The sequence below is a fragment of the Colias philodice genome, chromosome 7, assembly GCF_061535455.1.
Source record: "Colias philodice isolate Cphi_HAF_F1 chromosome 7, ilColPhil1 Martin Lab GWU primary, whole genome shotgun sequence".
NCBI lineage: Eukaryota > Metazoa > Arthropoda > Insecta > Lepidoptera > Pieridae > Colias > Colias philodice.
In genome coordinates, this window is record NC_143092.1 from 4,891,287 (window position 1) to 4,913,842 (window position 22,556).

Consider the following 22,556-nt stretch of genomic DNA (forward strand, 5'->3'; position numbering starts at 1 on the left):
AGAAAGTGTCGCTAATTTATAAGCGATTAAATAGTTTCAACGTGCGTGCTTCCTTCGTCTTATTCATATTGCCGTACAGTACGGTTCATGTAGCGGTACTATCGAAATTTCTATACATTTCTTTATGTCAACGTTTTAGTTCTTTGACCGTGAGACAATATGCAGCCCTACAAGAGGTCGTGCAAAATTCACATAACTCATGAGACAGGTTGTATAACATTACACTCTGGTCTCTGTGTGGTCCAGTTTCCATATGTTACGTTAGTTACGTTTTGTAGAATTGCAGTTGGTAATGTTCTTAAAGCGAAAAGGTAAGCTTTTAATGCTCGAAGCTAACAGTTTCTACAATGATATAGCCCTTGTTATTGATATTGTTAACGGGAATTTTTGGTGTATGCTTCTACCCATGTAGTAACGACAATGGGAAAAATATGATTATGAGAGTGAATAGTGATATGATAATTATTTTTCTTATGAGAACTTATGTGCTATAAACACAGGCTATAAATGTTTGAGAATATTAACTAATCTTTTTGCTTACACGTTGAAGTTTTAATTTGTTTGACATATTTTTGTGACACAATTTTAGCAACTATTTGGAGGTGCTATTTTATTGGGTTTTCTGGGGGTTATGTTTACTGAAATGATCTAAATACCGTAAAAAATCGAACGTTAAAACGCGATTTTTTTTTTATTTATAACGTTATGAATTTTGGTAATTTTTGGTGATTTAAATATAACTATTTTCCAAGTAAGTAGCAATTATAATTTACCTAAGTTTAAAGGGCATAATATTCATTTTTGCCTACTATACGGACAGGGCATTAAATACATATGTTTATCTAATAGTTTTGAAACGTTTTGAATTTTACAAGATATTTGCATACAATATTTAAGCATTGGATACCTACAACAAATTTTATTAACCTACTAAATATAATTAATAGTTCTGAATAGACGTTGTGGATGTATCAGAAATTATGCATTGCAAAATGATGCATTCTAACCTCTATGTAGCGCTAGGGCGGAACATTTTGTGGTTTTGTCTTACCCTTGTAAAAATTCAAGAAGGCTGATAAACATCTACCAAGCTTTTTTTCAGTGTACGATCCGAGATGGAAAATGAAAGGTTCAATGTTGAGAAGGCCCGTTGCAGTAAAGACGAGGCCTGGAGGCGAAAGTGTGGATGTCTTAGAACGAGTGAGAAGTTAAAGAAATTATTGGACAAGTTCCCAGCGCCACCTCCACCCTCGCCTGATGAATCTTCTCCAGTTACTTTAAATTCAAAAGTGAGAAAAGTTTCTTTATGTAGAAATTATAATATGTGGCATCTTAGTAGTTAAGTAAAAGTACTAAAACACTAGCCAGAAAACTACTAGCTTTCCGCCCGCGGGTTCGCCTGCGTCGTCAAAGGAAAGCCCGTATAGTTCTCGTTTCCGTGGAATTTCCGGGATAAAAGTATAGGTAAGATAAGATATCTTAATAAATATAAATTTTCTTACAGTTGCATAATGCAACCTGCATATCTGCATATTGCACGCAAGTCCATAATAAACTATTTTGCCAAGCCGAAGTTGCCGCTAAGACGAAATTTAAGGACATTGAAAATGATGTACCAATAAAAAAGGTGAGTATTAAAGATTTAATAGTTGTATTCATTCAGTTTAAACTTAAATATTTAGGTATTCATTTAACTAAACTTCCTTCAGAAGCGTTTTTTGAATCGTCAAAATCCGTAATGTAGGTAATATTTACCACCGGTTTGGAAAGCATTCTATAGAAAAGAACCAACAAAAAACTCTTTAATTTCGCGATGTATATTATATTTATATCATGATAATTTTCCGTAAAAACTTACCTTGATAAATTCACTATATTCCTATTTGAACGTGAAGATATGTCAAAGGCACGGTCTTTATGTGGACATCGTGAATTCAGATACGATCGGTTAAAAAGTTATTTTATGATACAAAATGATTAATCCCACGATAGTTAAATACTTACCGCCGCATAATGTAGAGATTATTTAATATAAGAAATATTTTTTACTGAAAAATCTTTGCGAAATACATACTATAATTTCTTAAACTACAGACAAGCATTTAATTGTCTTTTCGTAGAGACTGATAATAATTATAAAGATTATTATATAGACTCATATATACAGAGTATAGACTATGTATATATATAGACTGACAATATTACGAGTGCTAATACAAAAAAACACTAGCTCATGTAATTATGATAGTTCAGGAAACTCTGGATAAATATTAGCACTTGTTGTAATGTCAATAAACAACTTATTGCGATGTTCTATTTAGAACAAAATTGTCGCTGAGTTTGCCACTTCTCATTGCTCTACCAAACGTCTTATTCCACAGTCTACACTATTTTACATCTTACATTAAAACAATGCTTGGTCTAAGCCTTAGACTCTAAGGGTTATGATTATACGAGGTCTCAATTCTCATTAACGTCAGTCGGAAATAAAGCGTAATGCTATTTGTTTAATGCTAATTATTAAATCGTAGGTATACAGATTACAGGCGATTAAAATCTCTAGGTTAAGACCAAGTACAATTTAATTATGTGCAAACCAAACTCATTGAAATGGTGTTTATGTTAATGTTGTTTTAAAATAATTTATTATCATACAGTACTAATAATTTTATTTTTACTTGTTTATTTATTTATTTATTTATTTTATTCATAAAAGGTACCTTACAGCTGTTGATAAGATAAATTATACTAATCTTATATATAAAAATGAATCGCAAAATGTGTTGGTAAGCGCATAACTCGAGAATGGCTGAACCGATTTCGATAATTCTTTTTTTATTATATTCCTTAAAGTACGAGGATGGTTTTTATGTAGAGAAAACGTAAATATGTACCACGGGCGAAGCCGGGGCGGACCGCTAGTTACATATAAAAACGCCAATTACAAGGCACACCGATAATAGTAAAATTGTGTGACAAAAAACGGCAAACTACAAAGGCAATAATTGTTTTCTTTTACTTTAACAAAAAATACAATTATTCTTGATGAAACACAAACATAAATGAATTAAATTAAATGTGACTTCTCGTTAACAAGCAATATCAACAATATAGCATTAAAGTTGAGAAAAACAGTTATCATGGATGATTTCAATATGATAATTATACATAATTTAAAAGAATGATTTATATTTTTAACTAGTTTTTTACAATTCCAAAATGTATATATATGTATTTTGGAATATATTACATATATGGAATATGTGTAATATATTCCAAAAACCGGGTTGAAACGTTTATAATTTCCTTTAAGGTTTATAATAACCTTCAGCTGCTAAAACCTTATTAAGGTACGAACTGAAAAAACAACTCATACATTACCAAGACATATTTTATTTTAGGATTTCGACAAATAAAGATTGTGTAATGTGTATGTCTCTAAACGTAAATTTTAAACAGGACATCAACAATGTAAAGTCTTGGCGCATACTTCGTGAAATGGTGCAGCTTCTGCAATTCTCAGTGACGGCGACAGCTTTGGCTCTGTACTACTTGGTATACTGCTACATGCAGCTAATATACTATACCCTGTGGAGCGCTGTCTACTTCCATAATGCTGATGGGTTTGTGTTCTTATCATATTGTACTTGTAGAGTAGTTAGAGGCTCTCTTACTGGGACAGAATTTACTCATCCTATATAAGTAAGTATGAATGGTGAAATCGATAATTTTAATGTATGTATCTATTTATTGCAATGAACAAACTATAATAAAATATAAATATTAATAATTTAAAGTGATTCGACTCACTCCAAAATAACTCAAACATATAACCAAATAAATTATTTATTATCTGAAACAGTCGTAATGAAAAAGATTAATTATAAGTTCACTGTAAGATAGAGTTTGCTCTAGCCATTAAGAAAATTACCACTTACCTGCCGAGTTTTACATAAAACATATTTTGTTTTTTTTTCAGACCTATGAAGATAACAATAACAATTGTAACGATAACGTCTCTGGTAATAGCTTTCAATTTAATAATAAAATTCGAAAAAATTATCGGCATAGGTTTATTTCAATGAATCAAATATAGAGCGATGTGATAATCGCCATTCATTGATTTGAATTATTCACAGTTGATTGATAACTGAATTGTCAAAAAGTATTTAATTAACTACGTTTTAAATAAACAATGTGATGAAATACAATAGCTTTTCTTATTTGTAGCTTAGCTTGTCTCGAAGCAATAAAAATATAGGTACACCAAATCCTGAAATGAAAAATATTAACTTTCAATATCTGAAATATTTAAATGAATTCTTTCTATTTGGTTAGAAAGCGTTGATAAGTGATGTTCTTACTCTGCTGCTCAAAATTAGATACAACATACATAAAAATAAAGCTCCACAGTGACCATAACCTTAGTACAAACTAAATGTATTATGAAACGAGCTTTGCAATGAAGTTTTATGGCACTGAAGCGAAAATGTACGGAGAAGGTTCTAAGACAATCGGAGGCTGAACCGTCGACGGTCATCACTTCTGCTCCAAGCGTTGGCCGAAACGCATACCGCGCAGTGTTGCCGTCATAAATATTAAAATAACATCGTGTGTAGTGTAATGATAGTGCCTGCTAAGTGTTAGTGCAAAATGGTGCTAAATGCGAAGTAAGTAGAGTGCGGAGACAATTTCTTTTTGTTTGTGCGTTTCGTTTTTAGGTGTTGATGATATCGTCGATCTGTAAACACGACCGTTACATATTTTGAAAAATGAATTTTCTTTCAGTTCGTGTTAAGGGCTATTTTCCTTATTCAGAAAATACATGTCTAGCCTTTTTAAATTATTTCATTTTTAAATTTGGTAGTGAGAAGATTTGTAGCTTGATTATTTAGAAACATTTTACTCTATATTTTTATATCCTAAAAAAATTTTCCATAATGGTGGTTTTTCGTTCATATATTAACCATATAATAATTAAGTGGTGGTAAATTGTAAGTATGGACTTTTCATTTGAAACAAATAAGAAAACACACGTTTTGTCCTTTTTCCATTTCAATATTGTCATCTTGTCCCTAGATAATTCTAATTGTTGAAGTTATATCAGGCAAAAATAGGTATCCATTCATCATCATCATTGGCCTTATACATCTGTTTCAGACGATTATAGTGGTTTATGAAGAAGTATTACATTTCTTAAATAAATAATAGTTCATGAAAAATTAGCAATGGATCTCCAATACCACGTTTTAGGTGTCACTCTATACTTTGTAAGAATAGCCATTGGGAAAATATTATACAAGAATGCAGTATCGTCTCATAGAGCAGACGTTTTAAAGATTTGCAAATAAAATTATATTTGTACTAGTTCTGTGACCCCGCTACGCTTGAATGGGATAAACCACGGTGATTATTTGCTTTCAGCGATATCGAATATAAAATTTTAGTGGTAAATAAAAGATTGAGCGCGACCTTTCTTTGAGGTTTCGATGGTATAATTCATGGTAAACTTTCTGAAATGTTAGGCGGCATACTCCAAATTTTGAGGTATTTACTTTATACCTACCTCCCTATTTACGTTAATAAGAACTCAAAGTTCTTTTTGAATTTATTGATTGAACGTTTAAGGTCAATTCATTTATAATTATGGATTATACAATTCAAGTCGATTTGGTTTTTTCAGTTTGTTAATCTGTTCAATCAAGATTGAATATAGATACTTAATTTATTCCGGCTCTACCTATGACTCTACTTACAATAAGAGCTACCTTGCAATAAAAAATCTAGAGACGTTATTATACGTAATGACGTGTCTTAGTGGTGTCTTATGTTTAGCATGATCATTAATGGATTTCACGACTGAAATCTAATTAACTAATAACATTACTATAATGTAAATAATCGGTATACTAATTTTCATGTGTTTTCATTCTAACGTCCTCATATAATTAAATGTCCACTTTTGCTATGAGCCTGAAGATTCAAAATAATTAGTTGACACGAATCACCACAAATAATATAATACTATAGTTACTAGCATTACTACCAAGTGTGAAGCCCCGTGTCCCCTAGTGGGGTATGGGGCAGGTGCATTATTAATACATCTGTTTCACTGATCGATTTTCTTTAAGGAAAAGCTGATCAGCCTTCAGTGTCCTGTGAGACCGTTTTTTTCTACATCTACCCCGGGAATCGAACCCAGGACCCCTCGGTTCTACGCTCACGCGTTAACCACTGTGCCAATAAGGCGGTCAGTTTGAAGCTATATATCTGTGATTTAAAATATTGGCGAATATGGTAATTATTGTACGTCGGCACGAGGTGTAAAACGTTTGATGTCATACGAAGCATGGCCCGTGCATGTCGTGGTAACGGTGCGTTCCGCTGTCGACTGCAATTATAGACGTTTACGATTTTAGGTGATGGAGTGATAAAATAATGTTTTGCTTAAGAACTGGTTACGTTTTGGAAATAATTTATTCGTATTTTGGGACTTTACTTATAGCTTTAATCTTTCAAGTTTGTAGAAGCTTAAGATAAATCTCATAGATAGTCTGTAAAACTGCTTATCAATTTTCATGTACTCAGAAATATGAAAATTTAAAACTGAATCGAATTTTGACACAAATTTGCGGTACAATGATATGCTCTACCTAACCAGACAAACTTGCAAACTTTTACCACTATAGCTCCTTACGCAATAACTACATCCTTATCTTTTGAATCACTGCTCCTATACATATATTAAATATTAATTAATAAATGAATCTAGCAGTCCGTACGCCTTCGCTCATGGTATATGTTTACGTTGTCTGTCCATAAGAATCATACTAGTATTTCAAGGAATATTATAAAAAAAAGAATTAACCAAATCGGTTCAGCTGTTCCCGAGCCGCCTCAAGCTTAACAAAACATTTGGTGATTAATTTTTATTATTAAGATAAACCGATAGAAGCAAGCAGAAAAATTATACATATTTATCAAAATAATTTAATATTTAATAAGCATAGTATTTGTACCAACTTTAATTCAAATCAATTGGTCTTGTTTAGGAGATTCTGTCCTTCATCCAACCATGCATTCTCGCAACTAACACGTTTTATTAGAAAGCTAATTGTATTTTTTATGTAAAAAATTAATCTTAATATTCAAAGACTCGTATAAAAAATCCAGTTCGTTAATAATATTCGTTTTATTCTGAAATATAAATTATAAAATACAAAGCATTGACCCTACAGTATAAAAGTAGTTAAATAAAATGTTACATAAGATATGTAAGTAATTATAATAATTATTGACGCCCTTGTAAAATACTTTTGTTATGGAAGGAAGCGTATATGAGGTCGTCGAAATTTAATAAATTTAGGAAGTAACGAGAGGTCAAGAGTGTTTTTGTTTATAAAGCTAATGTTTATTGAGGAAAATAAACAAAAAAATACATTAATGAAATGTGTATTTCTTTCAGGTCTATCTATTAATCTATTACAAACTAACAAATGTCTGCAAACTGTGGCAATATAAGAATTGCTAATCTTTATATTTAGGAAATTGGGTTATCGAAGGATTTTGTGTTTCGTAAGTTGTTTTAAACAAAAATCATAACGTTATTTATATTATTAGCATAAGAGCACATAAGAGTAGCCACTGATTTTCTTTTTAGCTTGACTTGTCTTCCATTAGGCTTGGAATTAAGAATTCACGCTAAATTTTTCTTAAAGTCAGTATAACGAAGTAGGTAAAAATGTATGTAACGTTGAACTAATTTAATATACCCATCACAAGAAAGAAACAAATAAAAAAATATTAAATCCAAATATTGCACACCTCGGAGGGTAGTGCTCTATCTATCGTTTTTCTCATGCCACGTACTTAATCATTAGTACTTTTCTTAAAAACTATGGTATAAAACAATATCTCGGGAGACTAACGGGCACAATTCGATCACGATGTAAACTATTATAACTGGGGTTACGGTTTCAGAGCGTTTCGTTTGATGCGATTAATTGGCTATGAACGATCCGGATTCGTTGGTCAGAGTTTAGTGAAACGCGCATAATTAACGATTCACTCATTTTTGTCAAAACGCCTTTGTTCTTGGATAATTGGTAATTGCTGTTTATCTTTTCGAATACTTGTAAATTGAATTTTATATTTTTGGTTTTATGGCATTCAAATGCTTTGTAAATGTAAATTTTTAATTCTCTGTAAATTTATATTGCTTATAAATTGTTTGAGAGTTTAGAAATTGATAAAGGTTTTTTTTTCTTATTTTTAATAATATGTATTTGCAAATTGCTCATGTTTATGTTGTTTACAGCCTAGAGCTCTGTCGCATACGTGAGGTAATTGAATGAAGGAGAAGACTCGATTGCCGGATGTGGATGGCAATATAGGGATCTATAATTTTGCACTTGCAATTTTATTTGCATTCCCGAATTCTCAAGCCACAGGTTTTAAATAAAACAATATTCACACGTAGCGTAACAAATACTGTACAAAAAAATTACAATAGGTTTATGTCCGCATTCTATCTACCTTCAACATTTGCATCACGACGGTACGACACAATATCGTTACGACACTCTGTCAACCGGCTCCCGATAATTTATCGGATTTCCTATCATTAAGGACACGCAGGTTACGCTCGGACGCCCATAAGGGGTCGACGACTGCGCTGGGAACATCTCACACTAAACGATTGTCACTACGCTTTATGCAATCGTGCATAAAACTTAATGATAATCGGACATTAAGCCTGCAGAGTAGCTATGGAGCTACGCCTGACGGAACCACGCTGCGAGTGTATTGTCGTTCGTGACTGAAAAAATCTACATCATTTTATTTATTTAATAATTTTCAACATGTTATTTAAAACATCTACTTCATATTTAAAGCAAATTGTGTAAAGAAAACATTAAGGAAACATTATGAACATCGATATTTTACGTACAAATTAAACGTTTAATATGCACAACAACACACAATGCTCTCGTATTTCCCAATGAAAATTCACTCATGATCCCATTATTTCGTATCGCATAAACTCCGATTGAACGAACAACGAAATCGCCACGCGCGGCACAAAAGGTCATTGTAGTGTTAAATTTAATTAATTTCTGCTTACACTAGGTAGTTTCTATAATCTGCGGTTTGTTCCCGTTACAATACTGCCAATGATCTGAATACTCATTAACTCTACAGTGAATTTATTCCATCAAATTATTTTCAGCTACTAAACCAATTTCGAAGTCATTCTCTCCCCTGTCATTTGACCTGCCATTATGAATATTGTAATAATGCCCTGTAATGCCCGTATCACGAGTCTGCAGATTTTGCTACTTTATACTTAGTTATATTACTTTTTTTACGTAAGCAAATTGTTTTACAGATCACGATCTCTTCAATGCGATTTTATTCGGTATCTTGTGAGAAAATGTAATGATAAATTATGCTCATAGGGTCTCTAATAATGTTATGTTTTTTTCAGATTAGTATTTTTATGCAGCCTCCTTTTGTTAAATGTAAGTACACGTATATACTATTAACAATTATATCATTGGATTTATAAGATATATTATGTATTGAATACTATATTGAATAAGTAGTCAAGTATTTTGAACATTAAGTTTTTTTGAACATGATAGAAGTAAAATTATACGCTCTATCATAATTTTGGCCTATACATATTTATTAAAAACCAATTGTTTTACAATTATCTTCAAACATTTTTCTTACTCATTTAATAACTAAATTTTATTTATTTTAGTATGCAGTTTCCGCAGTATCACAGACTCAAGATTCAGTGGAATCCTCAGAGCTGTCAACAGATTTGCCCTCTTCAGAATTATTGCATGAAGGGTCTGGTGACGAACCTCCAGGTCCAATTTTGCGGACAAAGGTTAGTATTGGTTGTGTTTTATTTTACGTGGTTATTAATTTAGAAATGAAAGCTCCCATTTTATTGCAAATGATAAAAGCAAATTTCATTTGCGAATGCCATTATAAATTACACTATGTATATGTACCTAATGACGAAATTATAGGTCATCATCATTTCAGTATTTGTTCTTCCATACACACAAGTTTCGGTCATATTTTTATTTCATTTTAATTGTGTAAAATTGATTATTTTCTATTTAATTTTGTAAAACAAATATCTTCAGCGAAAAGGCGTACCTATTGACATTAAAGTAAACCATTTTTTTTAACAGAACGAAACGAGAGATGCGCTCAAATCTGATGGAAGTGAGCAGGATCCAGTAAGTAAATATTTATTACTTTTTAAAATATTGTATTTGTATGATAAGGTTATTTAACTTTAATTTTATGATATTTCTGAAGGCTAGCGAGCCGTATGTAGGTAGGTTGCGCGTTGAAATCGTCGATAAGAAAATAAGTGCGTTACCTTTTTCCGGACTGAGTACGATACGGTCTACTATATAGTGATCTCATTCAAATTGTTTCTTATATTAATCAAGTGGTTATATACGTACTTACCTTTTTATAAAATTAAAGAAAACATAATTCAGAATATTACATGGACCGATAAAATGTAGAAGAAAATGTTGACACATCGAGAATGAGATATAAAACCTATAATAACTTGAAACATCATTTTTAACAATTGAACTTTAGAATTTAACTATTTAGTTCTATACATAACTATACAATGTATGAAATCGTTAAAAATTTAATGCTTTTTTAATTATTTGAGAAAATCAAGCCTTTACCATCATCATAAAATCAAGACTCATAATGTAGAGCACTCTGCTCTACAATCGAAAAATTAGTTTTGACTTAATTTCGCAACTTTTTATGTTTACTTCAGATATATCTATAAAAATTTTATAGATATTCAATACTTTTTTGCGTAAAATATAATACAACATTTGCTCTATTTTTCCGATATTTAAGTTATTCATACAAGCGCAAAGCTGTAACGGTTTCATTTCACTTTCGATTCGCATACATAATTCGACCTTGTATAGAGACTCTGTTATCAGCCTGCAAAGAACAATAAGGTTATACTCGCAATAATAAACCATCATCAAACCACTTGTAATATATAATTTCTTATGTCCTCTTTTCATATTGTTAGAGGTATTTCATTTAATGACAGTCACGGCTTTAGAAATATTACTTGATTGTAATTTTATGGGATTTTTTCTAGAAAATTTTTGGGGACAAAAAATATGATATACTTTAGATTAGACACGGTGAAGTCATAAGTTCACAAATACCGTTGAGAATGTTAAAGTTTCTAAAAATACAAGTAGAAGTTTTATAATTTTTGCTAAGTAAAAGACATACTTAATATGTTTCGATTTCTTAGATACAACTGTAATACGTAATAAGTATAAGTGGCATGTTTAACAAAGTGTGTAAACCAAGTTATTTACACTCTGTAACCGCCATTTAAAAGATTAAATTCTTTGGTAATCATGTCTCGTGGGATTGCGGTACCATTGATATGGCTTACTTGACTGCCAACCCTTATATTGCAGATTATTCCCTGGATGTAGTCAGCTCTAAAATAAATAAAAAGCACGCTTAAACTCATGAAATTATCGTACAAAGTTAGAATTAACTTTGTCCGTTTAAAGTGGGTCAAAAACGAATCGTCTAAAGTCGGTAACATAGGTACAAACATACAGTGAAGCTAATAAAAAGCGTATTTAAAAAGAGTAGATTCATTCAACAATGTAAATAATAAAAAAACACTAATAAAAATCATATTATGTTTAAAATTATTCCGTTTTCACAAAATAAGCAATTTGGAAACAGTAACTATCTCTTTTTTTACAATTACTAAAAGCTAAAGTCGTCGGTGGATTTCCATCACGCTCCATAAGTAAACATTACTTACATTTCTATCTGTTCCTATAAAAATTTAGGCAGGTGGTTATGAGTTTTTGTGTGATGTTACGATTTATTACGTATAAATTACTTTTCTTCTCACATTTTACTCTAGCGTTATTTCCATACAACCTTTATTTATGCGTGAGTGAAGATGAGTTACGTATATATTCCACAATCTTGTTCATGTGTTCTATTAAACTTCAATGGGAGGCCACCGGTAGTAGCTTATGCAACACGTACACACAATAACACCATACATTTTAATTATGCATCTTATCTTTTGATGAGCAATTATAATTTTAATGTGTTTTTAACAATTATTTCAGAGATAAATTGTGTAACGACTCTAGGCTCTATCTTCTTAAAAAAAGCTTTTGGTATTTGTGTCGCATGATTTTAAAGATAAAAAAATTGTTTATTTTTGGATTCGTTCAAAGTTCTGACAACTACTTTTGGAAAGCGTGAATAATCAGTTATACCAACAACCTTGCAACATGGAAAATATTTACTTACCATTGGGTAATAAGTATAAGGAACTTTTTTTTAGAAAAATTCTATTTGGGTACAAAAATGTATGTTTTACACCAAAAATAACGGTACAGCAATTCTATTATAATTAAATTATCGGATACGAATCAGCGCATTGTACTGCCGACTGCGTTCGGCTAATCTTACCCACACTTTCCTTAGTCGGTCGCTAAGCCTAAACATTGAATTAGTACGATGTTGTCACCGTGAGAATTGTTAGCAGGTATTGTAAGTGCACAAGATATGCATCTTTGACCCGGCGCCGACGGCGTGTGATAAAGTAGCTGTATCTCGACTCACATTGCACGCAAACCATGAACGGTGCTCGCATTGTCTGCCCTACATATATTCCCTTCCCATAAAATCGCGATTTGAACGAAATAGATTAAAATTGTTAAGTGCACTTCCTGCGTTCCACTCGAACACTCGTAGCTTTGGGCCGCGCCATCGGAATGTAATCGACGATTACCTGCGGTGTAAATAATGTTAATTATTAAGTATTATTTCATCTGCTGATGAAAGGTGTGCTCCTGGCGGGAAATTAGTTACAGATTTTTTTGTTGAGTTTCATTTTTATAAGACACCACCGTGAATTTGAAAGAATTTTGGATTTTGTTGAATGTAGTTTTGGTAAATAACCTTTTGGAGATAGTTATAGTGAAGTATTTTTTGTATAAAAATGTAGCACAGTTGTTACCAATTTGTGCTAATGCACCAGATGCATTATACATTGTAATGTAAGTGATTGGTTAAAATCGGTTAAATATTAAATTATAGATTGGAAATTGCCGTCAAATTGGCATGCTCGTCCGGGCCACCGTGATGTCATGTTCCCAATTTGTCTAATTCGCACGTACAGAGTTTTTACTTTTATTATCTAATTTGTCAAAGCATAGAGTCGACAAGGTAAAGGCCATCCAATTGCTAGTCCGCTGGTCCGCTGGCCCAATTGTTATAATGCGTGCAGAGAGCGGCGTGCGAACCGCCCTGGCACACTTACGGCCAAGCACTATCTACAGCTACTTTTTTGTGCAAAACTCTTAGGGGATCGTGACTGTGAAATGGTGCATTACCGGCGGTAATGCGATAGTTTGTTTTGAATTTTTTAACGTACTGATAATGGATGCAATTTCAATTCGCTCTGGATTCTTTATTGCTTTTAAATTATCGATTCTCGTTTTACTTTCGACGACGTTGTGGGTCAATGTTGTTGAGTTAATTTCTAGAGCGGTTGTGTTGGATTATACGTACAATTATCGGAGGCAGTCAAAAGTCGTCGCAGGAAGGAGGTAGTTAGCCCGAAGACTTATCTCAGGGCTATCGGTGTTGCATGTTAGCAGCGCCCGGGAAATGTGGAAAACTACTTATTGTTTCATATTCATTTTAATCGACAGTTTATTAAATTAGCGATTTAAACAATTAAGGTTTCAAACTATGAATGCAGTATCACATAGTTAATTTATCTAACATTATTAATTATTTTTAGTATCTAAGTATTTATTTTACTACAAAATTGTTGAATTAGTTTTGATTCCGAGAAAAAGCTTTCAAGCTTTCTTACAAGCTTTTCCTTATCCAATTAAGTTCCAAGTATGAGATAGAGCTCGTTTTAAAACATATGATTAACGAATTCTAGTATGAAACTACATTTATATAAAGGTTATTCATTAATATTTTAATTTTAGGTGGTATTCCTAGCGGACAAGAACAACTACATCCCGGTGAGCATCAAGCCGCGATCGCCGGCAGCAGAGGCGGCGTGGAGAGAGCCGCCCGCGTGGGAGCGGGAGTATAGGCGACATAGGACTAATGGCAGTCGGGTGCAATGTGAGATTTACTTTTTTGTGCCTATTTTATGAAAAAAAAAGAATAATTAGTCATGGGCATATTTTACTTTATTTAATCTGATGTGTACCTATTACAAAAAAAAATAGACTCATAAGTTATCCCTTTTAACGAATTTCAGTAGCTTTTTAAATGAGATTATTAAAACCTAATTTTAAACATTATTACGAATTTCATCAGCATATTCAATGAGATTATTATAACCTATTTTAGTAACTCATACCTATAATACATTATAAAGTTTTGTAGGTATATCTAATATCATCACAATTATTGTATTTTGCATAGATACATAACTAATGCGGGCATTCATGTGATGAAGCTGTAAGCGGTGGATTTCCCATTTAACTTACCGTATTGTTGCGAAACCGGAAAAATAATGATGTTATCGATATCTACAAGGCGTTTGCCGCCTTCTACCTGTGTTCTGTACACAGATGTTATATTGCTGTAATATTTTGTGTAGGCTATTGCTTATTCGATGTGTTATTTCTATATTTAATTGATCTATCTATTATTTAATAAGGTACAAAAACGTTTGCAATTCATTTCTTTTTCATAAATAACATTAACATATTTCTATTATTATTTTCAAGCTATATTCATTTAATAAATTTAAGATTTTTTCCAGACATTGAAGCGGAATGTCAAGACGACTTTATGAAGATACGAGTGGGATTTAACGGATCGTTTTCTGGCTTAGTATATTCAGCAGGTCAGTTTTATTATAATAAATAAGTTTATAAGCTGTTTATGATCGTCATTCTCTACACAAATTTTGAATTAGTTTACGTTTTGTTGGGATGCGTTCTGCTCCCGAAAATGTAAGTAGGTATGTACGTAACGCCTATAAGAATTAAGTCTAACAAGATCGTGATCTGTTGCGTGTATTTAAATTAAATAAATAAATGAGTGACGTTTTAGGGACTTACATTACTAAGTTTCTTTAACCTTATAAGAGAGAGAACTTAAAATTATTATATAGATTGGCTTGGGACTTGGGAATGCTGTATAAATAGTACCTAATTGTCCATTATTTTCGACATTTATTGTATGGTTGGAATTTTCCCGTTATTAAAACTGCAAGATAACATTATTGTTAAATCGCACGACAGACGGTATGGTCGAAATCACGTTTTATTCAATTTCATTTAATTGCCGTTAACAAAACAATTATACACTTGCCTTGTTAGTAAAATATTTATTGTTAACGCTGATCTGACCTTCTTCTATAAAATATTGTATTTTTAGATGAGTCCCTTTAAAAAAATGTCGAATAAGGAATTTTTGATATATAGAGAAAGAGAATTAAGTTCCATATCATACTCACCACCCTTTCAGAATATTCTCGTCGTAGCATCCCTATTACAGTATGAATAATATATTTATGAGCATATTTTTCAATTCATCTCAATTTTCATGTTATTGATTACATGTTTTTCATTATAGGAATCTCAGGAAAAGTTCGAACGATCAGAGGATTTATTTGTTAAGACGAAATATGTAAATTATTATTATCTATTATTACATCCCGAACAATTTCCCTATATTTTTATCGCATATGTAGTTATTTTTTCCATACAATGCTCTCGTCTATGTTCTCTGTGTTCTCTCTATCGTTTATATAATAACAAATCCTATTATATCATATTTATATAATAACAAACACTGCAGGCTATTCCTACGACCCCGACTGCATGTACATCAACGGCTCTGGTCGTGACTACTACGAGTTCTACATACAACTGAACCGCTGCGGCACTCTCGGGAGGAACGGCCAGCATGATGATACTAGGAAACATCCTACGGTGAGACATAGAAAGACTATAAGACTTATACCTTTTGAAGATAAGTTCCGGTTGATTTGGTTAATTTGTTTAGCTTTTGTCATAACTTTTAAAGGTTCCGATTTGATGCGCAACTAAAATTAAGCATGATACAATCTAAGCAACAATATATCTAAATGGAATTCATATAACTAGGCTTAGAGCAAAAACTTATAGGTACTGCGTATTCACATAGGTAATTATTAAATGATCACTTATACAAGATAAATATTTGGCTTGGAAAATGCCCCTAAAAAATCTCTACATAATGGTATGAGATAACTTTCATCTTCCGCATAAGCTACATTTTCATTATATTTTTGAGGTCCTAAAATTATTAGATTTTTTGAAGAAAGCCGTACTTCTACGTTTATATTTAATCTCATAACTAAACAAGACGTTTCTCGTAGAAGAACCTAATGTGGAACACGATCACGGTGCAGTACAACTCTCTAATCGAAGAGGAGTTGGACGAACACTTCAAGGTCACGTGCGAATATGGATATGATTTCTGGAAAACTGTCACTTTTCCCTTTTTGGATGTAGAGTGAGTATATTTAGGATTCTTTACTAGTTTTTGTGTAAGAGAACTATTGAGGGAATTGATAGGTAATTGAATTTTGCTGACAGTGATCAGTGTATGGAAATTGCTAGAAGGTTTCAGTATTTTCAGTGAAGTGAGTTTAATATTTTGCCGATACTGATTAGCTATAAAATTTATTTGAATTCTTGACAGTTTAGTTTAGTTCAGCCATTAGCTGTTAAAACATTTGGTTTATGCTCAATAAAGTTTAAATTTAGGACTCCATGGCAAAGTGGGATAGTCTTTAACTATAGTTTTATTTTATGATAGAAATGTAAGCATTCAAAAGCTACCGTAAACGTGTAAATTATATTCGACATACAAATAAAACATACTTTTTGATGGTCAAGAACTATTTGGCACACAAATGAAATACTTCGATTTAACATGGATTGGGATAAAGTAGAAGATTCAATAGGCACTGTTAAAATGGAACTAATCGTATAGTGAAAGTATATTACCCACTAAGGCACGAACAAATGGACAGCATTAAATTTGTAGTTATTTATTTTATCGATTTGTGAGATTTGTTTGCATTAGCCTCGATTTTATAATCGACAATGATCCAGTGTATTAGTGTGTGGTGACCTCAAAAATTAATTTGTTTTACTTATTGTGAGATATGTATTGTGCAGTGGGAATTGGTTTTATTCGCGGTTTGGATAGAGTATACACTATACATAATTATTAATGATTTTATAGTTTAATTTTAAGTTAAATTTGTTTTTAACAAAAAATGGATGGCGTAGCTGCAAGTGAATCAGTTTATATTACATTACTGGGAAATTAAATGTTTATATTATTTATCAAAAGGGAACAGAGAAGTCAAAACTTAAACTTGATTAATTGATGGTACAATGCAACAAGTCTTAATCTGTAAGGATTCGGAATGTTCGATAGCCTTTTTTCCGTCGTAGCTTTTCCACGTTACGTCACATAGGTACTATTTTGCTCTATAGTAATTCTTTTCGTCACATACATTTTATTTTGCTCTGAATTGTAATTTTTTTTTATTCCTCTCTAGGGTAGCTACGGGTAATCCCGTGGTGTTCACGCTACAACCACCAGAGTGTTATATGGAGATACGGTCCGGGTACGGCGCGAGCGGGGCCCGCGTGTCGGGGCCCGTGCGTGTGGGGGACCCGCTGACACTGCTCATTTATATGAGAAGTGCTTATGGTGAGTGCTTCTGAAGGTTATATTTCTCTCTAGGGTAGTGACTGGTAAGCCCGTGTTGTTAACGCTGCAATCACCAGAATATTATGAAAATAAGGTCTGGGTACCGCGTACCGCGCAAGCGACTTCAAATCGATTTGAATAAAATAGGTGGTTCTCAGATCTCTTCTTGTGTTTTTAATGAAAATGAATTAAGTACAAGTTTCTTGGTTCAGTTAAGGATGGTCGATTTATACTCAGATGAAGTTTACTTTACAATCGTCAGACAGTAGAGATACAGTATACATAACAGACAGTAGATAAATATAAGCAAAATTAAAGACAGCAATAATAAAGTGAGTTAATTAATAATTTAGGCAAATGTTTTACGGGAATAATAATAGGTATTAACTAAAGCAAGTTAATTGAAATGATACCAAGAAGTTCAATGCATCCCAAAATGATTGGCTATGGTGAGATGCAGCATTTTGGTTTCTAAGTATAATGAGATAACGTTAAAGTTGTCAGGAAAAAACCGTTTAAACTGCAAAGTGCAGTTATGTTTTGTTTTTAATTATTTAAGGAATTTGAATACAGTAAGCATTCTTGTTACATGGTGAAATCAATATTTATCTGTAAAAAATTCTATTAAAGTCCCTTGGAATATTTTGATTTACTAATTGACTTACTGCTTTTAAACAAAAGGATGTACTTAAATTAAAATTGTCGGAAAAGATATAAAATATGCTTGAACCGGCTGAGATTCGTTCGTAAAGCGTGGTGTTGAAACTATCGTGGGAAAGATGTAAAGATATTCCTTATAAAGCATTTGTCGGTTAATATCAATGCTAAAATCGACAGTGTTGCCTTGACGTGATCGTAACTGTAGGCATAGTAAGCACGTATTATGTTTTTTTAGATTTTAAACTTTTAGCAGTCCTTTAGTAGGATAAACAATCGAATGTTTTTTCGCAGAAATTATGTTATGGTGCTCTATCAACATATATTTATCATAAAGACATGTTGTTGTTAAATTTCTAAATACTACCTATATTAAATTATTACTTCTGGTCTATCTATCTACCTCAAATATTTATATAATGGTTAGAATTTGTAATATTCCAGTTTTAAATTTTATTTAAAAGTTTAAAGTGGCTTTGGCACGAATAACGTAGACAGATAGTTATTTTCCCGTTTATAATATACAGATTGTAACGTAACAGAACATAAAATTTAATACGTAATCGTTACATGGCTCCATCGAAATCTCTATAATCAAGGGCGTAGGATTAACGGGTTGTTATGCAGTGATCGCGTGCCGAAACTCTATCGCAAAAAGTTCATTGATCCGAACTATTGAATAAAATTAACAAAACAGTTGTGGATGGTTCGTTGATTGATAAATGTGTCAGTATCGTCAAAACGGTGAGCGATCTTGAGGGCTAATTGCTGGCATTCGACATGGATGGTAATGATCTAACAGTGAATCGAAATAGTTCATTAGGGACAGTCACGCTCCGGTCGGCTCATATTGCTCTTTCCTGCTGTTTATATTGTCGATAAATTTAATTAGCTGGCGAGGGAATATAAATCTTCCAAATTAGCCTTGCATTTTTTTAACGGGATTATTATATAAGGAACCTGAAACCGTTACTATTGGGTTTCATTGGAATGACAACGAATAAGCGACCACTAATTCAAAAGATTTTTCTGAACCTGAAGTTGTGAAAGATGCTAATTAAATATTTTTCTTTGTTAAAGATAAATTTCCTTTTTGAAGACCATTGGTCATATACTAATAATGAACTGTTCCTTTGTTAAAATTATTTCATGCTAAAATTTATTTACAGATGGATTTGACATCGTGGTAAACGATTGCTTCGCACACAACGGAGCGGCAAAGAGGATTCAACTCATAGATGAATATGGGTAAGTGTCTTATCACTCTAATAAAAATCACAAATTTACGATTTCACTCATAATCCTTTCTCAGTATCAATTTCCTCCCTTAAACTTTCACCATGTCAAGTTTTTAACGCCTAAGTAACTAAGGTGAAATAACTTCTATGTCCTTAAACAGTCTGCAGTTGGTACTGATGAAACTGATGATAATGATAGCTATTATTTCAATATTTAACAAAAATTCCAGCTGTCCAGTGGACGATAAGCTGATATCCCGGTTCCGCGGCTCGTGGTCCGAAGCCGGCGTGTTCGAGACGCAAGTGTTCGCGTACATGAAGACATTCCGCTTTACCGGATCGCCCGCGCTCTATATTGAATGTGACGTGCGCATGTGCCATGGAAGATGTCCCGTGAGTGTTTAATTAACTGACATATTACTTGCTGACAAATGGATATACAGAAATTAATACTCGCTTAATAGAACCACACTAAAACATTACCCGCAGACATCTGGTAGATTTAAGTGCCTACTAGAAATTAAATTCGTTCAACAGCTGCCGTGCCACTAGCGTAACACGATATTGATAAAATCTATTCTGCGACATATTGCAATTCTGATAGAAATAATTGTTCAGTCACAGCCGTTGCTACTGACGCAACATAATACTGAGGAATTAGTACCGTTTGTTGTCACACACAGAGTATTATTGCCCAGTTGCAGTAGTGCCACTGGCGCAACCTGAAATTCACGAGTCGGTTATCATATCGGTTATTGTTTAGTTTCACATACAGATAGAGTATTGTAACCCTGACTGAGTTAACCCATACGATGAAACTGATAAGTTATAACTGTCCAGTCACAGTCGTAGCAACGGTATAGAACTTATGAATCAGTGCTACTTATTGTAACATGCCACTGTTCAGTGTCACATACAGATATGTTTATTTTGTGCTTTTTGTTTTGTGCTTGGTATAAACAATAATATAATAATAATGGTATAAATGTATAAATCGGTTTAATTATCATGGCAGATCACAGCGGATCACCTCAAACAATGTGACCCATATACCTGTGACTCACAATCAATAATTTGAATTTGAATTTGATAGCATATTATATACCAGTCGCCTATACGGTGATACTAAAATAATATGATTGTCCAGTCGCAGCCGTGCCACTGGCGCAACATGAAGAGCGTGCAGCGTCGAGCGGCGGAGGCGAGCGCGCACGTGGCGCCGCGCCTCTCGGAGAACGTGTCGCTGTTCCAGTCGCTGCGTGTGCTGCAGGAGGGCGAGGAGGACGACGAGTACACGAGGGCCGGTGAGTGTGGGAGTGTGTTGCGAACTATAAGGAAGTGTCTGTGTGTAGTGTCTTTATACAGAGGCGTATGGCTGCTGTATGCTGGAATGCATGTGTAGTGATTATAGAGGACAGTGTAGGCATATAGGAACTGTGTATGGTATAACTATGGGAGAGCTGGATCGTATGGACATATTACCTTTGTGAAGAATGTATAGGTACTAGTTTCAGTCATGGGCTTTGCTTGTATGCTTACAAATTACAATAATTACAATATTCCAACAGAATATCTTTGTGCCAAATTTCTTATAGATCCCTCTTAAAGTTACAAAAAGTATCAAACATTAAGAAACCATAAAAAAAGTAACATTTTCACTTTGTCGAACTCGAAAGAAGAAAACCTTATAAAACTAAAACCTTCATGTGTCCCAAACTACATTTTCCAATATAGGTATGTTTGTTCCCACAGTTGCAGAAGGCCAAACGTGCATGAAAACCTCCGCTCTGTCCGCACTATTCGCATCTTGCGGTGCAGTAGTATGCGCACTCGTAGCGGCGTTGTTAATGGCCGCCCGTCGCTGCGGGCGGCGGGAGGGGGACGCGCCGCACCACGCGTACGTGCCGCATAAGGGACGGATCAAGTAGTTGGAAGGTATATGGCATAGTGGTGTAGATTGGCCTTTGTGTAAAATCTGAATAAAGTAGAACGTGTAAGTGCGTCTTTATGCCGTATATAGGTAATAGTGTGTGATTGGGCCTTTGCGTTGCGTCAATACTGAATAAATAAAGTTGTGCGTCTTTGTCGTTTAAATTACGTACTATTATGGTAGATACCTTCTCATAAATGGAAAAGGGATGCATTATATAAACTATACAATGTGGTTATTCTTGAGGCACGTATCAAATAGAATTTTTAGAATCGTCAATGTGCACTAGTTACATTTTAAATAGAGATACCTACTACGTCATGTGATAGATAATGTATTTTATTTAATACAACACTTGTGCTCACCAAATGGATGTATTTCTGTATACTAGAGGGTCATAGTGATGATTTGATTGAGTAATTCAAAAATGTAAAGAAAATTGTGAGCAAAAATTTGTAACGACTGAAAAATATTCATGTATAAGACGGATTTTAATGTTAAGATAATAGATATCTGCTACAAGGTAAACTTTGTACCTACTTAAAAGTAATGGTATATTATTTTGTACAATGTTTATTATCACATTGAAGACAAATTGTGAGGATTTATATTTTTTACTTTAATATAAAATATGTCTCCTCCTGTATGTCTTTTTAAAAATTAATAAAATTTGTGTATTAGAAATTAAACCATTCTGTACCGAGCATTTAGCGAAGATATTTAGTATAGGACCCGTTTTATGGGTACAATGATATGAATAAATTAAACTCATTAAATTTAAGTAAATAAGTAGAAATAAGTATTTATAACTATTCTAAGGTGATAATCAAGTGTAAATATTATTCTTAAGATATATACTTTAATTTATACTTTTATAATGATAAAATATAAATAAAGTGCTATGAAAACAA

General features: G+C 32.9%; 2 protein-coding genes across 3 annotated transcripts; both read left to right on the forward strand.

Annotated features, from left to right (window-relative positions):
- The first annotated feature begins 250 nt into the window (after nt 1-250).
- Nucleotides 251-4,183, forward strand: LOC149487034 (uncharacterized). Its single transcript, XM_089697102.1, has 5 exons — nt 251-311; nt 1,103-1,289; nt 1,505-1,627; nt 3,460-3,623; nt 3,980-4,183. The coding sequence occupies exons 2-5, from the start codon at nt 1,116-1,118 to the stop codon at nt 4,083-4,085; spliced, it is 567 nt and encodes a 188-aa protein (XP_089553228.1). The 5' UTR covers nt 251-311; nt 1,103-1,115; the 3' UTR covers nt 4,086-4,183.
- A 352-nt stretch (nt 4,184-4,535) lies between these two features.
- On the forward strand, nt 4,536-22,541 carry LOC149487035 (uncharacterized). 2 transcript variants are annotated; one of them, XM_089697241.1, is made up of 13 exons: nt 4,536-4,670; nt 9,488-9,521; nt 9,767-9,898; nt 10,212-10,259; nt 14,073-14,214; nt 14,864-14,947; nt 15,907-16,040; nt 16,472-16,605; nt 17,666-17,820; nt 19,647-19,725; nt 19,946-20,108; nt 20,863-21,019; nt 21,468-22,541. In XM_089697241.1, exons 1-13 carry the CDS (start codon nt 4,654-4,656, stop codon nt 21,641-21,643), a joined length of 1,455 nt encoding a protein of 484 aa, XP_089553367.1. In that variant the 5' UTR covers nt 4,536-4,653; the 3' UTR covers nt 21,644-22,541. The 2 variants fall into 2 exon arrangements, with proteins under 2 accessions (XP_089553367.1, XP_089553366.1); XM_089697240.1 differs by having other exon boundaries at nt 4,537-4,670; nt 16,469-16,605.
- The last annotated feature ends 15 nt before the right edge of the window (nt 22,542-22,556 follow it).